The sequence below is a fragment of the Anas platyrhynchos genome, chromosome 27, assembly GCF_047663525.1.
Source record: "Anas platyrhynchos isolate ZD024472 breed Pekin duck chromosome 27, IASCAAS_PekinDuck_T2T, whole genome shotgun sequence".
Taxonomy (NCBI): Eukaryota; Metazoa; Chordata; class Aves; order Anseriformes; family Anatidae; genus Anas; species Anas platyrhynchos.
The window spans coordinates 5671608-5691473 of NC_092613.1; the positions used below are offsets into that span (position 1 = coordinate 5671608).

Below are 19866 nucleotides of genomic sequence, written 5' to 3' on the forward strand. Positions count from 1 at the left end.
AAAGGAGGAGACCCCATTGGTCCTGCGAGCCCCTGAGCGCCCAATCGCTGCCCTGTTGCTGTGTAGGGGAGGGCAGGATGGGGGCTTCATCCCCTTCCTCCTCCTCCCCTTCCTCCCCCTCCTCCTCCTCCTCCTCCTCCGGGGGGCCCCCCAGCAGCCCGTGTCCCACTATGGGGGAGGAGGAGGAGGAGGATGCCGACTGTGGGGCTTTGTCCGGACCCACCCAGGATCCTACATGAGGGGAAGCCCCAAACCAACCGCACGCAGCCCCCCCGGCCCCCCAGAGCTGTGCCCCGCAGCCTCTGTGGGGTCACCTCTGCGCCAGACCCTAAAAACCAGCAGGGCGCTCCATGGGGACAGCAGGGTCCCCTCTCATTCCAGCACCCTAACCCCTTCCCAGGCTCTCCCCCCGCGATCCTCTCCCCCTCCCCGTTTTTCTGCTCTCCCCCCCGAAGCCTCCTTCAGCTCCAGCGCTCCCAGCACCGCTCCGGGAGGGGCAGGATTTGTGCCTGAAAACAACCCCCCAAAACCCCCTCCTCCGGGGAGAAGAAACAGGCGAGGGGTGGCTTCGACCTGAGGCCAGCACCGACACTGGGGGCTTGGGGGGGGGGACAGAGCCCCCCAGGGACGTGAGCGCCGCGCACGGCGCCGTCGATGTGTCCCCGGGACGTGCACCCGGCGGCGTCCTGTCCTTCAGCACTTCCCTTTGCTCAATTCTCCCCAGCCTTAACCTAAAACCTTTATTGTTCTCGGGCTAGGTTGGGACCGGGACCGTCTGAATGTTCTGCTTTCTCCCCGAGGCCACGGCCCCATTTTTTTGCTCCGACGTGCGCTCGCTCGCCCGCTGGATGGTGCCGAGGACAAAAGGAACCCCGTGGCCGGGGCTGGGCAGGGCTGGCCACAAATGTTCCCCCTGCACCTGGCTGGCTGCAGACGTGCTCGCGACGTGCCGAGCAATAAAAGTTGATTATTAATAAGCCGCTTGGATCTGGGCCGCGGCAGCTGCGACATTGCTGGGAAGAGATAAGAAAAGAGCCGAGGCAGCGGGAACGCGCGCCGGGGGTGTGGGGACGGACCCGGCACCGCTCGAGGTCCCATTTCCCAGAGGAGCAGACTGAGGCCTGGGGGAAACACGAAGCTTCTCAGCTCTCGCAGCTCCATGCCAGGAGTTAAACAGAGCCTGGGATTTGGGGGATCAGGATTTAGGGGGCTCGGGGAGGCCAGAGGAGATGGTGGGACTCAGTCCGAACACTTTGGGGGCCATCGGAGGGCCGAGTGCCCCCCTGTGCTGCAGACCTGGCACCCGTCCGCCCCGCACGTCCCCAGCAGTGTTTGGGCAGGGGGGCGAGGGACGGGCAGGAAATTCCCAATCTGTTCGGCTCCCATTCTTGCCTCCCCTTTTGTTTCACTCGCCATCTGTCCCGCAGCCCCGCGCGCCCCGCGCTCCTGCTGCACGTGCCGTAAATATCAAGACGGGCTTTGTCTCTGCTTCAAAAGGCTCAGCGGACCCCGAGCCACGGCCAGCAGTGCCTGGCAGCCTCAAAAGTGCAGGGGGCTGGCATGGCCGGGGGGCTCGGTGGTCCCACTGCCTCCCTTGCTGAGTTTTTTTTTTGTGGGGTCGGGGTTTGGGGAGCACAGGCTCAGCTGTGCTCTGCTCACTGGGTGTTTGTGACATCCCGAAACGGAGCCACGGCCCCTGGTAAGCACCCAGGGGGGAATTTTGGGGGGCAAACTCCAGCTGTTCCCCCCGCAGAGCCACCCCCAGTGGCTGGGGGACACACACACACACACCAGCCCTCGCTCCTCGGGGAGCAGCAGCCGCTGTCCCAGCCTGGCTGCAGCCTTTTCAGCCAGAACAAAGCCCCAAAGCAGTCAGCAAGGGCAGCTGCTCCGCTTCAGCCCCGTCCTTCCCCTTCTCTGTTTTATCTGGTGCTATAATAGACGTAAACTCCCCGGTAAAAGGGCATTGTCAGAGGGAAAAGGGGCCTCGCCCTTCGTCTGGCAGCTGGGAGCAGGGGGACGGTGCAGGGCTTAGGGACATTGTTGCCCGTGGCCCGTTCCCATAACACAGCTCCCGGCGGTCCCCCACCTCTCTCATCCAGCAGAGGCTGGGACGCGGATCCAGCATCTCCCTTAAATCCCCATCCCTCAAAAATTGTACACCTTGACCCCGATCCGGGCTCTGCACTGAGAGCCCAAGGGAGGTGACAGTCCCCTCTCAGGGCCAGCCTGGCACCGTGTCCCCACTGCTCTGGTCCTTCCCGGTGTCTCCTGTGCAGCACCCATCTACCTGGGGGAACCTGGGCTGCTCCTTGCACCTTGTGCCGGGGGTCAGATGCTGTTGCTGACCCCTGGACGTGGCACAAGCAGAGCAAAGCGAGGAGCTGAAGGCTCTGAACGAAGCCCAGGCAGCCCGGAGAGGTTCACACGCCCGGCTGAGGCTCGCCCCGGGCGCTGCGCTCCCGTCCCAGACGCTGACACCGCTCCAGGAGGAAGCACAAAATGCCCCAGGGCAGCGAGCGCCGCTCCCGGCTGCTCCCACAGCCCTGCCTGCGCCCTGCCCTCGCCTTGCTGCTGCTGCCAGGGCACAGCATCCTTTGGGGACAAGGGCACGGTGTCCTTTGGGAATTGGGGTACAGCATCCCACCGGGACAGGGGGCACGGCATCACCAGGGACAGGGGTGCAGCATCCCTTGGGATCAAAATCACAGCATCCTTTGGGGACAGGGACACCCTTGGGGACAGGGACACGGTATCCCTGGGGGGTTACAGGGCACCGCTGCTGTCCCCACAGCCTCCTGTCCCCAAGGTTTGTGCCCCGCTGCCATCAGATGCCACCAGCAGCGCGGTGCTGGGATGCCCCCAGGGCGCAGGGGGAGGACAGAGGGGTTCTGGTTGCCCAATGCTGACAGACTCCTGAAAAAAAAAAACAGTAATTACTATTATAATATTTAAGAAGAATCGTATGCAAATCCCCCCGGCGAGCTGAGCGAGCTCTGCCCTGACCTGCGCGGTGCGGGGAGGCCTCTTTTTCTCCCCGGCTCTCTCAAGCCCTTCGCTGGGAAACAAAAGGTGCAAAGTTTAGTGGTGCATGAAAGGAGAAACAAAACCCAGCCCCAGCCGCGGCCCCCCCACCGCCCCAGCAGACAGATGGCAACAGTTGTCCCCGCGCACCAGTTGCTCGCCGCCGCCAACAAGCCCCTTTTATCCCCCAACAGGTCGTAAATGAGAGCCCCGGAGCCGGGCAGCAGCCGCGGAGGGGCCCGGATGGGGACAGGGATGGGGACGGGGACAGCTCTCCCCGTGGGATGCGCAGAGGGAGAACAAAAAAGCAGCTGAAAGCAGCTCCTCGCCCCCTGCCCATCTGTCTGGACCTCGGGAGCCTCTCCCCAGGGGATGCAGCACGGAGGTGGCTGGGGGGAGTGAGTCCCTGGGACCCTGAGCCCCTCGGTGGCACCGTGGGAGCAGGGAGATTCGGGGTCCCACTGCGTTTGGAGCCTTGTGGGGCCAGGCAGGTTGTCCTGTGGGGTTGTCCCATCCCCAGTAGGGGCGTGCCCTCTCCAGACCCCACTTTTGTGCCACTTGAGGCGTTCACCTCAAAGGGGGACCACCTTTGGGGGCCATGCCAATGCCCCGCGTGCCAAGGGACGTGCACAGGGCATGATTTCGGGGCACCAGCAGCAGATTCCTTCCCCCTTTGTGCAAGGAACGGCCCCATCCCCTCTCTCTCCCTGCCGTAATTTTTAATAAACCGGAGTTCTGTGCGGGACCTGCTCTGCGCCTTTGCGCTGGAGCGAGAGGGAGCGGAGACGGGGCTCAGCCCCGAGCTTTTTGCTCCTTCGGGGGGAAGGTTTTCAGGGTAAGTCAGCACGAAGCAACGCTGCAGCCTGCCTCAGCTGCTCTTGGAGCCCCTCCAAGCCCAGCGAGCTGCGAGGGCGGAGATGTGAGCACCGAGACGGGCGCTGCGCCCCGTGGGGGGAGGCGAGTGGGTGTGCGGCGGCCGCGACGCGCTCGCGTCTGCCGGTGACCTTTGTGGGAAGGAGTTTTTTTTTTTTTTTTCCATGTCTCGGTTCAGTTTTTAGCGAGGGTTGGAAAGGCAGAGGTGGGTGTTCTCCTTCATGCTGGTGTGCGTGGGGCTGTTGGGGATGTCCAAGAGCAGAGCCAGGAAGGGTTGGGGCTGTGTGGAGCTCATGAGCGTGTCCCTCCGCTCTCCGGAGAGGCAGAGGACGGTCTGTCGGGATGAAGAGCAGGTGAGGATCGCAGTCCCCAGCCAGAAATCTCTCCGCCAGCCTTGCTAAGGGACAAAACCAGCAGCCTGTGTGCAAAAAAAGACCCAGGGACCCCTGCCCTGCCCCGAGCTTGCCAAGGGCGGCGACGCCGCAGCCCTGCCGCCCCGCTGCCACCCAGAGCGCCGCGGGCTTGGCGCAGCACCAACCCCTGCAAAGCCCACAAACCACCTTCCCGTTGCTGGGCCACGTGGTTGCAAACTTTCTACAGCTCCAGCAGATCCTGGGAAGATCATTTGGGTTCTAGCAGCACCCCGCAGGCACCGGTGTGCCCCGCAGCTTGTGCCGTCCCCTCCCAACCCCGAGGCTGGGGCAGGGCAGCGAGCTGCCGGCTGCTTCGCCCCAGATACAGGCGAGCGTGGCTGCACCCACACGAGTGCCTGATTGGCCTCAGCTGAGTCAAATGAGCCGGTCCCGACCCGAAATAGTCGGTCCCAACCCGGTGCCTTCGCCCTGCTGGCAAACAAAGGGCAGGAAGCACCTGGCGGAGGCCAAGCCCTGCGTGAGCCACGGGAGGAGGCTCGGCGGCGCCCGGTTTCATTTCTGCTGAGGTTGCTTTTCTGATAACCCAGAGCTGAGAAATGCCCAACTGCTGCTGGAGGGGCCCTGGGAAAGAGCCAAACAAATGCACCCACATGAAAAACAACCATGTTTTGATGTGAATTGAGTGAGATCTCTGCGTGGACCTGCGGAGATCCTGTCCTGTGGTGGTCGCTGCCTTCGGGTCAGGGCATTTCCCGAGGCTGATTTGGGCTTTGCACAAAGGGTGTTCCTCCAGCAGACAGCCCCCCGCGCCCCCAGCTCCCTGGAGGACGGGCAGATGGTGCTGCAGCTGCACACACACACGCCTGGGCAGCCTGGCACGGCAAGCAGGGGCACAGCACGGCGCTGGGGACAGGACATGAAAACCCTTTTCACTCCCTGTAGGCAGCAAAATCTCGACCCGGCACTGCCCACGGAGGGGTTTTGGGGGGGGAGACTCATTTCCAGGTGGGTGTCACCTCGTGGGGACTCAGCCTTCCCCCTGGTTGCAGGAGGTGCCAGCAGGGCCAAAGGGCTGTGATCTCGCCGAGGCCACGTCAGGGACGCGTGCTCGTTTGTGCATCACGCCGATCTCTGATTACAGGGACACGATCTGACCCGGGTTCCTTGAGCCAGGCACTTCCCTGTCCTCCCAGAAACACCCAAATGAAAAAAATAATAATAATAATAATAACAATCCCAGCAGAAAATCCAGCAAAAAGCAGGGCAGAACTGCAGCAGGCAGGAGGTGGGCAGAGGTGGGCGCATTTTTCTTTATTTTCCATTTTTTCTGGAGCTGCTCCAGGCACGCAGGGGAGCACCTGGGTCCCCGGGGTACAGCACAGCCATGCCCAGAGCTGGTCCGGGGACGTGCTCGGCACCCTCGTGATGGGCAAACAGGCTGAGGGCTAAGACCCAGCCCCAAAAGGCTTGGAAAGGTTTGGGGGGGGACCTGGTTTCACGCAGCGTGTAGCGCCAGGTATCGCGATCCCAGCAGAAGGAACCCGGCAAACAAAATAAAAATAGCAGATGAGTCAGCTATCCAAAGCCTGGCGGGGGGGTCTGGTTGCTGTGCCACGGAGCTGACTCCTCGCTAAACGCCGCCCTGCGTAAGAGCCGTATTTTTATCCTGGCTACCGGTGGCTCGAATTTTCGAGGATCTCAGCTCTGCTGGCCCAGCCTTCGCGGTTACGGCCCTAAAAACGGGTTGGGGTGCACCAGTTGGGGCAAGGACCGTGCTGGCCCAAACAGGGGCCGTGGCAAGCTGGCCCGGGCAAGCCAGGCAGGGTCTGGCCACCATCAGCTGACTGCAGGAAGCCTTTGAACCTGCGTGACTGCCGAGCTAATCAGCGGCCGAGCGGGACGCCCATTCCTCCCTAACAGCCTGGTTTCACAAGCAGCAGCAATTTTGGGCGTGTTTCTGGAAACTAATGACGGGATGAGTTGAACAAGGAGTGGCTTTGACACGGCCCCAGCAGCAGCCCGCAAATTGTTTTTCCTCCTGGAGGAGGCTCAGCACGATAAAAGCAGGAGGGGAGGGGGTGGCGGGTGCCCACCCTCAGCAGCAGCTCCTCTCCGGGAAGCCCTCAGCCCTGGGAACATTTTGGGGTGGGGGGCCAGGACCCCACAGGCTTCAATCCAAGCCCTCCTGGGCTTTAAAGAAATGTTTGGGGCAAAAGCAAGCACCCACGTGAGCTGATTTGGTGAATTTTTGGTGAAATAAGGTTGGCCTGAAGCTGAGCAGGGAAGGGGGGGTAAGGACACGAGGTGGATGCCCCCGTCACAGCTCCCTGCTGCAGTCAGCACAGCAAAACAGGATCTGTCCTGAATCAGCCCCGGCTGCCTTTGCCGTGACTGTCCCCAACATTTCCATCCTCTGATCCTGTGCCCTTCCTGCCCTGGGGGCTGCTGACTCAGCCTGGAAGGGCAGCGGGGAAGGCTCAGCAATAGGATTTGTACCACCCCATAGGGTCAGCTCCTCTGGGGGCAACCAGGAGCCGCTTCTGTGCCATGAATCACCCACTTCCAAGATTTTTTGGTGTTCTTCGTAGTATCGGGGAAGAGCTGGCACTCAGCTCTAGCACCTCACTGCCCTGGCTGGAGCTGGGATTTCCAAAATGTGCCCTGAGCCCCCAGTGCCCAGCCCAGGAGAGCCAAATGAGCGTGGGAAGGAGCTGTGGCAGGACACCCAGGGTTAGTCAGCCACATTCCCAGCCTCTGCTCCTTGGGGCTGGAGGGTCAGGCTTCGAGTCAGCACCTTGAGTAAGCAGCTTTCTTCCTCCTCCTCCTCTTCCTCCCAGCCGGGTGTTGGCAGCCAGCCACGCGTTACCCAAGCCCCCAGCACTTGCGGGATCCCAGCCATGATCCCAACCCTTTGTGAGCACTCAGCACTTCCCAGGAAGACGACAAGGCTCTGGTACTGCTACATTTTTATTAAAGTAACAAAAGCATTACGTCTGTCAAGGATCTGTACATCCCGTATATAAAAACACTACTGTACAATGAGAAACCATCCACTCCCTCCTCCCAGCGCAGCTTACAGACTCGCTCCCATTTCCAGACACAAAAAGCAGGTCCCGTTCAACAGTCCAGCTTGTTTAACCGGGGAGAGGAACCCCCCCCCCCCCGAGACACACTCCTAAAACACACACCATCCGGCCCTAAAAGTGAGCATCAGGCTTGTAGGCAAAAAAAAAAAAAAGGCAACAGCACACTAATTCACAGCTTTTACATGGAACCAGCTACAAGAGAAATGGGTCGCACCCGGATCCGGGTGGATTTTGGAGCTAACAAGACACCTTTACCACCAAACTCCTCCACCTGGGGACGGAGAACTCGGCTATTTCTGCTTGGTGAGCGGGGGCACGCTGGGGTTAGTGTGTTCCTTTGGTGTGGGCTGCCGCTCCTCACCAGCTCTTTTTCTGGTAAGAGGGTAAAACAGGGGGAAAAACCTCCCGACTGCAGCGATGGGGACAAATGACAACCCCAGGGGCAGCCTCCAGGGGACTCCCACCCAGCAGAGCACACGGCAGCTCCTGGGGAGCTTCCCACAAAACCAGATTTAAGGGATGACTTGAGCTCAGATCCTTTTTCCTTGAAAAAAGAGCTTGCTTTTTGGAAGTTCCCCAGTGCTCCCCTCTGGGTGATGTCACCCCTTGCACAAGGTCACCGGGGGAAAAGCCCCGGCGCCTCCTTCAGCTTCTGCTCTGGAGATGTGAGAGACTCAAGCGATGCAGAGGGAAGTGATGCAACTTCAGAGCTACCGCCTGCAACTGCCCAGGGACAAACAAATCCTGCTAAAATGTCAAGCGGGGAGTTACCCATCAAGGAAAACCATTTCCAGTTCAGGAAATTGCGATTTGAAACTGCTACAGAAATCTGAACTTACTTTTCCACCTGAAAAGCAGTCCGAGCCGGGGAAGCGATGCTATTTTTAATATTAAAAACAAAGCTAAGCACTGGGGCAGACAGGAGGCTTCCTTCCTCTCCCAGAGCGTTCAGGGTTTTGAAATATATTGCACAATTGTCTGAGAACTTGATTCATCAAAGGCTGGGAAAGAACAACTCTGGTTATGCCAGTCGGCTGCTGGGTCAAGAAAAGAGGAAGGTAAAGAGCGCGCTGCGAAAACAGCTCGGGGAAAGTTTCGTTAAGAGCAAACCACGTCAATGCCCTGGTTTTTCAATCACTTCTCCCAGGATCCCTGGAGGAGCACCAGCTGGTTAGGAAAAAGGCAAGGGACACGGAGCATCCCGGTAAAGGCTCATTCCCCAGCAGGCAGGTCGAGTTTTTGGGGCAGCACCGCTGGTTCCCACCCAACCTGAGGGAGCTGGAGCAGTTTAAGGGCCAAACCTCAAACAAAGCTCAGGAAATCTCCCTGAAGACAAGTACCACGGGGATTTCATGAGCTCTGCTTGAAGGGGCAAAGCCCAGGACCAGGCATTAGTTGTGCAAAACGGTTTTGGACCAGGAGATCGGAACCAGGCGGTGCCCCCAGCGAGGTCTCAGTTGAGCCAGCTCCCGGGGTCAGCCTCTTGCTGAGCACCCAGGGGAGGAAGAGAAGGGAGAGGAGGGGAGAATTTAAAAGCAAAACTGACCCCAAAGCACCTGAGCACCCCAGCCTCAGAACTGCAGCAAGCACAGCGGGCAGAGATCCCCGATACTTTGGGATTTTAGGAGAGAAGGCAAAAGAGGATCCAACACCAACCTCTAGGGCACAAGGCAAGTTGCTTCAGCTCTTCCGGAGAAGTGACGCAGCAGGTCGTCAGCACCAGATTAGGCAATTTTTATACGCAAGAGGCCACGGGCTGGATGTCTGAGCCCTCCAGAGCGGGCAGGCCTTGTAATTCAGAGCTGATTTCAGGGTCTGGAGCACCCTGCCTGTGCAGAAAGCTGTGGTGACAGCCAGGTACTGGGGAGCACCAGGAACAAGGAGCACTCCGGTGCCACCACAGCGCCTGCAAAATTCATCCTGGGGACCTCCACAGCACAGCCTGGTGCTTCCCCAGCCACCGCATCTCTGCCTCGGGTGTTTCACGTGGCGAGGACACCCCCAGGGCCCCCTCAGCCCAGCAGCAGGCAGGAGATGGAGGGGTTGGAGACCAGCCATGCGCTGCCCCTTGCTTTGTGCTCCAGGGGGGGCAGCCCAGAGCTGCAGCACTCAGAGTTGGTAGGTCCAAAAAAGCCAGAGCAGGAGAGGTCCCAGGGCCCCCAGCATCACCCAGCCCTCAGGGCAAGGTTCCCCTGCACAATTTATCCAGGCACCCAGAGATCAGCCGAGCTGGGAAGTGAAACTGGTGAAGAAAAGATGGCAACTCCCCCTTGTCCCTTCCCAAACAGCATCGCAACGCTTGGTGACAACGCTGCTAGGAACCAGGACAGGGGGGTGACATCTCCCCCCACCAGCCACACGTCCCAGCCTGCCTCTTCCCCCTCTTCCTCCATTCCGAGCTGCCCAAGTGAGCAAGCCAGCCTACTGCAATTGCCATCCAACACTAATTAGGTAGATATCGGCTTCATAATAAAAACTCATAAGCTTGCAACAGCTTTAAAAAAGGCACCGAAAACACTGCTCCTGTCTGAAGCAGTGCCCAATATTTTAATTTTGGATTTTCTTGGATTTTCTTAAAAAATATAAATAGCTCTTCATTTTAAAAATAGATCCTCAGGTGAGGTATACAGTAGCCCGTGTCTTGGCAGTGTAAGGACATGAGGAGTATTTAGCTGGAGACAGTCATGATGTAGTTTTTGGAAGGGCTGGTGCGACCGAACATCATCTGGTTCTTACAGGTGAGCATCCCGTAGGAGCTCCCGGGTTTCGTGGCGGTCGCTTCGTACAAGACGCAGATGGAGCCGTCCTCCCCGATGCGGTACGAGACCTCGTAGGGGTCCACCCAGAGCGTGAGCTCGCTGGGCAGGAGCTGGTAGAGCTGCGGGAGGCTGAGTCCGATCTGGCTCGCTGCCTTGCTGATAATGGGGTCCATTTTGTGGTTGATGCGGATGCAGCGGTAGCCGGAGCCTTTGAAGGGTTTCTCGGGAAACCAGTGGTGTTTGTAGTGCTCTGCAAAGGGAAGCGAGAGGGGGGGGAGCGGTGAGCAGCCGTGTCCTGCTGCAGTCCCCAGGGGATCCCACAAAGGCAGAGGGAACCGAATCCTCCTTCGGCTGCCTCCATCGGGGACACCAGGGCACAGAGCTCAGCTTTTTGGCTGCCGCTTGCTCCCAGGCACAGGGCTGTCACTCTTCGGGTCCTAAAACCCCAGGCAGGACAGTGGGGGGTTGCAGACAGGACCCCAAAACCTCACCCCGGCCACTTGGGATACAATACCAGCAGCACCACCCCAGCACAGATGGGGGGCAGCCTTCGGGTCAGCCTGCCTCTGGGGGCAGGTCACTGCCCCTTATCTCGGGGCAGCACCGAGCAACCCACCCCGTCCCGGGGCTGATAACACAAAGGCTGCTTTCGGCTGGGAGGGGACGCCCGCACCACCCAGCGGGTGCTGGGCACCAAATGGGTGCGTGGGGGGCACCGAAACCCCACAGACACAGGGCACGGAGAGCAGCTGGGGGCCATCCCGGCTGTGGGGTGCCACTGGGGGGTCGAGACACAAACCCCCCCAGCTGGGGTCCAGCTCCTCACCTTTGGGGGAGGCAGGAGGTGCTCACCCAGGACCCCAGAGGGACACGGGTGGGCACCCAAGCAAGGCACAGGCGGACACCCAGCACCCAAGGGAACACGGGTGGGTGCTGGGGAAGGGGGGGGAGGTACACGGATGGGTACCAGCCCCCTGGGGGGCACGGGGGGGGGGCACAACCAGGCACCCAGCACTATGGGGCACCCAGCAAGTCCCCAGGGAGGGGACACCGGGTCGGGACGGCCACGGGGCAAGACCCCCGAGTGGGCTCCGGGTCCTGCCGAGGAGAAAAGCCCCGGGGGGGTCTCGGATGGCCCCTGGGGGGGGTCCTCACCTGCCAGCGCCTCCCGCAGCGCCCCGCTGAAGACCTGCAGCTGCTGCTCGCTGACACAGCCCCGGGTCCGCAGGAGACCGGAGACGAAACCGACGGCGGCGGCGATCTCGGGCAGCATCTCGGGCCGGGGGGGGCCGCGCCGGGGGCTCATGGCTGTGCGGTTAAAAAAGGGGGGGGGGGGGGGTCCGGGGTCCCGGTACGGCTGGGTTCGGCTCAGATCAAGCCGGGGGGACCCGGTTCGGCTCAGATCAGCCCGGTTCGGCTCGGATGGGCCCTGTTCGGGGGGGTCCCGGCTCGGTTCGGAGGGTCCCGGTTCGGCCCGGGGGGGGGGGGGGGGGGTCCCGGCTGGTCCCGGCCCGCGGCGGCCCCGCTGCTCCCGGCTCGGTTCACGGGGGCCGCGGGTTCGGGGCCGCCCTTATATAGAGCGCCGGGGGGAGGCGTCATCGGAGCGGCGCCTCCCATTGGCTGAGGCGGGCGGCGGTATGCAAATAGCGCCTGAGCTCAGCGCCATGGAAGGAGTGACGTCAGCACGGGGGGGGGCGGGGGGAGCAGGAGGAGGGGGGCGGGGGAGGGGGGAGGGAAAAAGGGGGGGGGGGGGGGGGGAAGGGATCGGGACCGGGATCAGAATCCGGATCGAGACCAGGATCGGGTTCAGAATCCGGATCGGGATCAGAACCAGAATCCGGATCCGGATCAAGATCAGGACCAGGATCGGCCCCCACCGCCCCCCCCCCCCAGCCCCGGGGCCCCAGGAGGGTTTTTGGGGGTCCCATGGGAGAATGGGGTCAGGCAGGGTCCCCCCGGGGTGTCCCGAGTGCTGGGGGGCACCCCGGGTCCTGGTGTCCTTTGTGGTGTTGGGGGAGGTGGTGCCAGGTCACCCTTGGGTGCTGTGCACCCCGTGGAGCGGGGTGGTGGGTGCTGTGTGGGACCCCGGCCCCACAGCCCGGGGGATTTGGGACCACCAGTGCCAGGCTTCCTTCCCCTGCCCACTGCTGGGTGCCTGCATGGATGCGGACACAGACCCCCAGGCACAGGTCGCCCCCACAAAGGGATCCCCACAGCCCCGGAGCCCTTTGGCACTGTGGGACGGGGCTGGCACAAGGGGTCCTGGTGGTCCCCAGAGCTCAGCACCGGAGCTCTCGGTGCCACTTCTGGGCTGGGACACCACAGCTCAGCCACCTGTGACCGTCCCCATCTCCGTCCCCTCTCCCCCCTTGCCTCCAGCACGGCCGGGTGCTGCCACCCCGCACAGGGCACCGCACCTCCCCAGGGGCGCACGGGCAGGTTTCCATCCCCAAAAGTCCCCCGAGACACATCGCAGGTCCTTGTGCCCCCATCACCGGGCTCTGGGCAAGGCCAAAGCCTTTCTGGAGATCCCCAAAATGTCAGAGAGAGCTCAGCAGCACCCCAGGGGGCGAGGGGGACACTGCAGCAGCCGCCTTTGTCCCCCTGCCCAGGGAGCATTCGAGGCGAGGAGCGAGGAGAGCAGGAGGAGGTGGCTGCAGCGCCAGGACGTGTCCCGTCACGGAGCGGGGCGAGCAAGCCGAGGCAGGCAGCGAGATGAAGGAAGCGTCCTCGGGTGCCTGCATCCAGCCCAGCAGCAGAGGAGAAGCGCTGGGAGCAGAGCATGGCCCCGGTGCTGAGCAGGACGCGAGCAGCAGCCAAAAACCACCAAAAAATGGGGAGCTGCAGCGGCTGGCCCCGCTGCCGGCCCCGCTGCCCGGGATGGAGGCAGCCCAGCCTCTGCTGAAACTGGCCCGAAGCTACAGCAGCTGCTGTAGGAGGCCAGGCTCTGTTCTTGCCTGTGCTTTGATCAGCCCTGAGAGAGTTAGTGTCAAAACAGGATGGGTTTTCTGAACGAACATCCCTTGGCAGAGAAGTGGGGTTGTTGTGAGCCATCGTCTGGCAGCCCCGCACCTCTCCCGGTGCTCTGGGGGAGGATCTGAGGGCACAGATCTGGTGCGGTCCCCAGTGGGAAGGGGTTCAATGGCCAGGACCTCACCTGGCAGCAAGTGCAGCTGGAGACTGCCACTGCCTCTGCCCAAGGAGCTGCTGCCCTGCGAGCCCAGGCACAGCGGTTCCCAAATGCTGCTCCCATCCCAGCATTGCATTCGCTCCCCAGAAAGTGCAGGAGGAGCGTGCAGCCCCACTGCCTGCCCCCACCCCATCGTGGCTGCCGTGGGACCCCTCAGGGTCCTGGCCCACCTGGGCACCCCGCTTTTGGCAAGAGCCGTCCGAGAGCACTCAGCAAAGGGGAGTTTGTGGGGCAGCTCTTAGCACAGCAGGTCTCCAGGCTCCAATCATTTTCCGTGACTCAAAGCTGGATTTTTTGAGGCTTTTTTGCTTCCAGAGTCTGCAGTTCATTTTATTCACACCTCTGTCGTTCCTTCGTGCAGGCGCTGTGCTTGGGACTTTGCACTTGAAGCACGAGGGGATGGCTACGTAGCAGTGCGAAGCCCACAAATGGGAGAAAAGAGTAGGAAAATAGCTTTGGAAATCATAGAAGACGGCAATAGAAAATGTAGTGCCCGAGCAGAGGTCTGTACTGACCCCGTTTCTTGTTCTGCACAGCTCAGAAGGCAGCAGCGCACAAGTAGGGTCAAGCCAGCAAGAAGATAGAGCCAAGGGGTCCCCGGGTCCTCCCTCCCCGCTCCATCTGCCGCTCCATTCATCCGCAAAGCACAAGGAACCAGGCAAATCTCTTGCTATAAACCAGATTTGTCTTTGTAAGCTTTGAAATAAACCCGAGGATTAAAGTCTAAGGACTTTTTTTTTTTTTTTTTTAAGTCAGCAACACACATGAAAGAGCGCATGGGTCCATGCGAGCACGGCACAATGCGGGGGGAGGAGATCTGTGCTGCAGCAGCAGCCGGGGGGCCCCTGGAAGAGGCTGCACAAACACCCAGCGCGAGCCCGTCCACGCAGAGCTTGATTGCTTCAAACACACCTGTGCTGCCAGCCAGCAAACGCCCTTGGAGCCTGTGGGCACCGTCATCACCGGCGGAAAATTAGGAAGCAAACAAAGCCATCAGCGCAGACACCTCCGTATAAATGCACCGGGAAAAGGCAAAGTGAGGCCAACTTTTCTGCCGTGGCGAAGCCCAGGAGGCCTGAGCGGAGCTGGCAACTCGACTGAGCGGGCAAGGAGCAGGGGCTGTGCCCCCGGCCAGCAGAAGGATCACGTTCAAAAGCACTTGGCTGGCATTGCCCAGCCTTGAGTCACTGGATGACAACGGCAGCAAGAGGTGTCCTGTCCTCTGGCCTGCCAAGAATAGCGCGGGGAGCAGGCGCGGCGTGCTGCCAGGAGCAGCAGCGCTGCTGCTGATGTGGCCTCGGCCAGCAGGTTCCCCTGGTCCCCCCTGCTCCGCAAGTGGATGAAGTAAGCGCGGCACCATCCTCCCAATTCAGGTCCTCCGTTTGTTCCTAATCACCGGGGCTCTCCGGGCAGAGGGCTGACACAGGCCCGGCTCCCCCCAAATCAGATTGGCTTCGTTAAGCCCTCCCAATCAGAGATTTCCTGTGGAGCTCAAGGGCCTCTAAGCGGGTTACGCGCCCATAACTTCTGGCCCTGTTACAGCGAGACGGGCAGGCTTAAAGACGGGGCAGGAGGCTTAATGCACGCCTTCCGACCGCTTTGAGGAGCCGGGGAGTAAACAAACAATTAGAAAATAAAATTCATTTTAAAAAGCGAAGGCAGAGCGGCTTTAATGTCATTCTGGCTAGATTAGTTTCCGCCCTGTGTTTAGCTGGAAATGGCTGAGAGCATTTAGATTTCAATTTAAAAAAAAAAAGCACACCAAAACAATAAACCTCACCATAGCGATCGGCCAGACCAGCCTGGGGACTGGTTGGGCAGGAAGGAGGCGTTCAGATAGGCTTCCAAATGCTCCGCTTATCCAAAGGAGGTTGGAAACCAGTCGAGCTGGAAGCTTTACAATAAAAGGGGAGCGTTTGGCTTGCAATCAAGGGTTAAAACTCAGCACAGCTCACAGGGACTGGGGCTTTGCAGGAGTCAGCAGCTCGGGGTGTTTGCGTACACCTAAAAGGAAGCTGTTCCCACGCTCGGCTCTGAGCTGGAAATTTTGGAGGGGGCACCTTTCTCACCACGGTGGGCTGAAGTTCCTGAGGCATCCGGCACAAAACCCAGCTCGGGAATATCCTTTGGGTCAGCCACCAGTCCAACAGCCACGAATCCATGCCCCCCGTTATCAGCAGCGAACTAGTTACATGCAGAATTAACGTTTTAAATCCTCCCGATTAGACGTGTCCCACAGCTTGCTAAATTAGCCATCACTTCTCCTGGTTGGGTCCTTCCCAATTACCCTAGCGCTTGGGAAGGATTTTAAGGTTAGCTGGGTGGATTTGGGAAGGCGAGGGCTGGCTGGCTTTATGTTAAGGGGAAAAAAAAAAAAAAACCTCTTGTTCTGAACTGTAAAAATAAGAGATGTACTGGCCCCGTTCAAATCTCATTATCTGGCTCTGCCGGAGAAGGCGCAGACATCGGGATCGTGCTGCCAGCAGCCACCTGGGTGCTAGCACCGGGTAAGCGCAGTCACTGGGAATTTAAGGGGAAAAAAAGCCCAGGGGTAAGCAGGGCTGGTGTGTTTAATCAGGGCTGTAATTGGTAACCCGGGTCTGACCCCAGAAACAGGCCTAGCAGGCAGGGTAAACAATAAAGCAAGAGTCTGATGCCCAGCCTACACTTAGAGCTAATAAGTCCTTTCAAAACACGAGGTTGTGAAATAAGACTGAGCGAACCGTGTGAAACGCATCAGAGAGGGGCAAGGAGATGGGGACAGACACCGAAGCCTCTTTAACCTGTTATCTCCCTCGACTAGCCCTTGGTTTTGCAGCACGCACGGGTGCCCAGCCAGGAGAAGCGCTGAGCATCTTCTCGCCAGGCCGCGCTCCTGGAAGCTCACCAGCCCTCGTGCCCCCACGGCGTGCGCTGTGCCGTGCCCCCTGCCCCCTATTTTGGGGCCCGAATGCGTTTTGGCAGCCGGGTCCTGTGCTGGGCCTGCCTGTGCTGCCTGTACCCAGCCGCCCTCCCTCCACCAGCATCTGCAGCGTGGATGGGACATGCAGAGGCACGCTTCAGGCATGTCGGGGCAGCTCCGTTTGCAGGCTCTCGGGATGCTAAATATTCCCCTCTGCCTCATTTGAAGAGGGTACACGGGCTGAGGGCTGGATGCCCTCCAGCATTTGAGCACAGCAGCTTTTGCAGCACGAGCCCGGGGCTTCTGCCACTGCCTGCAGAGACCCAGGAGACGCCCTCCTCAGAACAACCTCCCTCCGAGCCTCCTTCTGTATTGCAGGCCGTTGTTTCCTCATGGCAAACAACATATCTGACCTGCTGCAAATGTCACATCTGTTCGGGAGTATTTTAGGAAGCAAACATTGCCGCGCTCGAGGGAGCTGCAACCACAGTAATTGCTTTTTCTTCGAATTTCTGAGGACTTTGGGCCTAGTTTTTCCAACGGTACTGAGCACTCGCTGGCTCCAGCTGCCTTAAGTGCACTCTGGAGGCTTTCTCCTTGGCCTCACTAGCTGAACCCATACTGACAGAGCCTTGTGCAAGGGGACATTTGCTCAACGCCCGACCTTAGTGGCCGGAGGAGAAGCCTCAGACAATAGTTCCTCTTGGAGCTGCCACGTCGGGGAAGGTACGTCGCTGACCTCACGCTGATTTCACAGATGGTTTCCTGTTCTCTGCATTTGGTTATTGTTTTTTTCCACATCCTCTTTGCAGGATGCCTCTGCCTCCGCCTACCCCTGTTCCTGTCGAACAAAGCCGGAGGAGGTTGAAGGGGGCGAGAGAAGGGGTCCACAGCAGGGCGCTCAGCGCGGCGGCAGGCCCAGAGCAGGGTGGGGATGGAGGACTTTGCACGGGCAGGTCCAGAGAAAGTCTCCAGCTGTAAAGCCTGGAACGGGCTTGTTAGTCCCCGAGATAAAAAGGAGTTCAGAGCCCTGGTGTGCACTCAGAAATGGAGCAAGGATCAGTGGGGCTCTGGGAGGACAGCAGTGTCCGCTCCAACCCTCTGCCCCCGAGCAGCCCCTCAGCGCCCAAGGTGAACAGCTCGTGTGAGACACCGGGGTGTGCACAGTGCCCCTATTGCAGCACCCTGGGGTGTGTCTGCCCCAGAAAGTCCCCGAACACACACACAGCTCTGGTCAAAACATGATTTCCCTCCCTGTAGCCAGGGATAGGTAAATACACCAGCAACTGGTGGCGAACCCACCAACGCCACGGGACGCAGGAGCCAAATCCTCCTCAGCTCGACCATGTGAACTGGGATTTAGGATCTACGGGGGAGCAGGCAGCTGTGAGGGTTGGAAATGGAGCCCTAGGAGATGCTGGGCCTTGCTCAAAGCCACAAAGGCAAGGCACGGGGCCCCTCCTGCGAGCTGCAGGCCCTGGTGCCGCAGCGCCTGCATTCCCCAGAGCTTTCCAGGCAAAGCTCCCTGCTGGGGCCTACCTCACTCACACCCCTCCTTCTCGGGCAGGCCGGAGGGCTATATATAGGGCTTTCACACTTCACTCCAACGTAGCCGTGCTACGAAAAAGGGATTTTTCTTTTCTTAGAAATGAGAAGTTCAGAAAAACCCTCTGGCTGAAACCACGAGACGGGATTTTTCAAGTGGTGAGAGGGCGGCTCGCCTGCCAAGCTCCGGCTCGGCCGGGGAGCTACGCTGCGACGAGCTGCCCGAGCAGCACGTTGCCGAAATCGGCGTTTATTGCTTATAAAGCATTAATGCGGGGTAACGTGCCTCACGGCACCATGGCAACCCCAGTCGTCGGCAGCAAAACAAGGGCAGGAGCACCGGCGGCAGCGTTGCTGTAGCAGCCGCTGAGTGAATTCACCGCCCCTGCTCGGAGCCGGGAGTCTCTGCGGGGCTTGGGGCTGTTTTCTGACAGCCCACGAAGAGCAGCTGGTTTACCCACACTTGAGAGGAGAGGAGGAGGAGATGGTTAGGGATTCAAGTGATTTCTGTTGCAGCATCAGGCACCTGAGCTACCCCCACTCGGTCCTTTGCTGAAGGGCTCCGTAGGACGTACGGTGTCAAAAAGAAATGGGATCTTTCAGGGAAGAGCTGTGTTTTCCCACAAGGCTGAAGAGTTCAAGCCTGTCCCATGCAGACTTCAAAGCGTTAGTGTGGCTGGTGCTGCTAACAGGAGAAGCCAAGCAGCTCCAAAACTTCCAGATTTTGGCCTACACCAGCACTGTTATGACCACAGCCAATTCATTTATGGCAACCTGACCTGGCCGTGGCTAACTCCAGAATCTCCCGGCCATCACAAGCTCTGGGTCTGGCTGCCCTTCTCTCCCTCCCCACCAGTCCTCGTCTTGGTCCCCAGCTCGACTCCACGGCACGGATTATGTCAGGTTTTATCTCTAGCTGCTCCGCTGACGAAGCTCTGCCCAATCCATCCATCTCCCTGTGGCCTTTATGTGCCCAGACAGCAAATCCCCGGGGACCTGTTGTCTCACGGCCATCGGGAGCTGAAGCTCACAGATGGTCCAGGCTCCAGCGTGGGAGAGAAGGGACACTGGGAGAAGGTCCTTGGGGTTCTTCTCAGGCTACACCCACAAATATGAAAGAAGCCCGTGCTTCCCAGAGCCCAGCAAACCTCCCCAGCCCTGCAAACATCAATTAGCGCACAAAGACGGCCCAGATAAAGCAGGGCAACACCCTAGCAGGGCTTAGATCTGGGTGGTGCCCTTTCCCAAGAGGCAGGCTGATCCCCTCACGGAGAGAGACCTCCGGAACAGCAGGTGGATTCTGCAGGACTGCTCTAGGCTCTTCCCAAGGATTCCCAGCCCTCCCCAGCAAAGCCAGCTACTTGTTTTTTTGGTGGGTGCTGCACCTGCGCTGGGTGTACCGCATGCAGCCACCCACGGGTGCTTCCCAAACCTCCCCCCCAGCCCAAATCCTACAGACCGGAGTAAACGCCCCCCTCGTTTTGGCTTGCTGACGTCTTTTACTGCTGCCTCGTGGGCTTCAGGGGGGAAGCTGATGTGGTTTTCTTCTTTGACCTGCTGCAGAAGTCACACAGAAAGTTTTGTTGTTCAAGGAAGGTCAGAGAGGCTGGGCTCGACCAGATGGCTGGCCTGGGAGCTGGAGCTCGCCCTGAGCTGCCAGGGTGTGTGCAGCCAGGGAGGGAAGGAGGGAGGTGGCTAGTTAGTAAAGTAGGGGTCATTTACTCAAAAATCTGGGTTTAGGCATGGCTGTGGATTGCACACAGAGTTCATCTGGGTTTGGATCCCAGGTTTCAGGTTAGAGCCACATCTATTACTCACAGAGGCAGCACATAAGCTCTCTCTTCGTCTTTCTGCATTTCAGCAAGAACTGAGGCTTCAGCAGAGTCTCTGGGGGCATTTTTCCACTTGTATTTAAAGGAATTAAAGCAGTCGTGATTTTATCTGTGTACATTTGAGGAGAGGAGGTGGGGTCTGGATTCCTGAGCCATTTTCAGGTCAGACCTTGGTGCCTGTCCAAGGCCTTGCCCTATTGCTCAATTCCTGCACAGGACTTCGGTCTCCCCTTACAAAAACCCGGGAGCTTCACGTAGGAGCTAGGTTTGGAATGAAACTG

General features: G+C 59.6%; 1 protein-coding gene across 1 annotated transcript; it reads right to left on the reverse strand.

Moving 5' to 3' along the window:
- Positions 1–7220: 7220 nt before the first annotated feature.
- BTG2 (BTG anti-proliferation factor 2) lies at positions 7221–11656 on the reverse strand. The gene is made up of 2 exons (XM_027445174.3): positions 11272–11656; positions 7221–10366 (listed from the first exon to the last, which is right to left on the reverse strand). The coding sequence occupies exons 1-2, from the start codon at positions 11420–11422 to the stop codon at positions 10026–10028; spliced, it is 492 nt and encodes a 163-aa protein (XP_027300975.1). The 5' UTR covers positions 11423–11656; the 3' UTR covers positions 7221–10025.
- Between the last annotated feature and the right edge of the window lie 8210 nt (positions 11657–19866).

Coding starts and splice junctions, on each gene's coding strand:
- BTG2 (XM_027445174.3), bottom strand. CDS start 11,422: ATGAGCCCCCGGCGCGGCCCCCCCCGGCCCGAGATGCTGCCCGAGATC. Junction 10,367..11,271: donor GCTGCGGGAGGCGCTGGCAG/GTGAGGACCCCC, acceptor TTCCCTTTGCAG/AGCACTACAAACACCACTGG.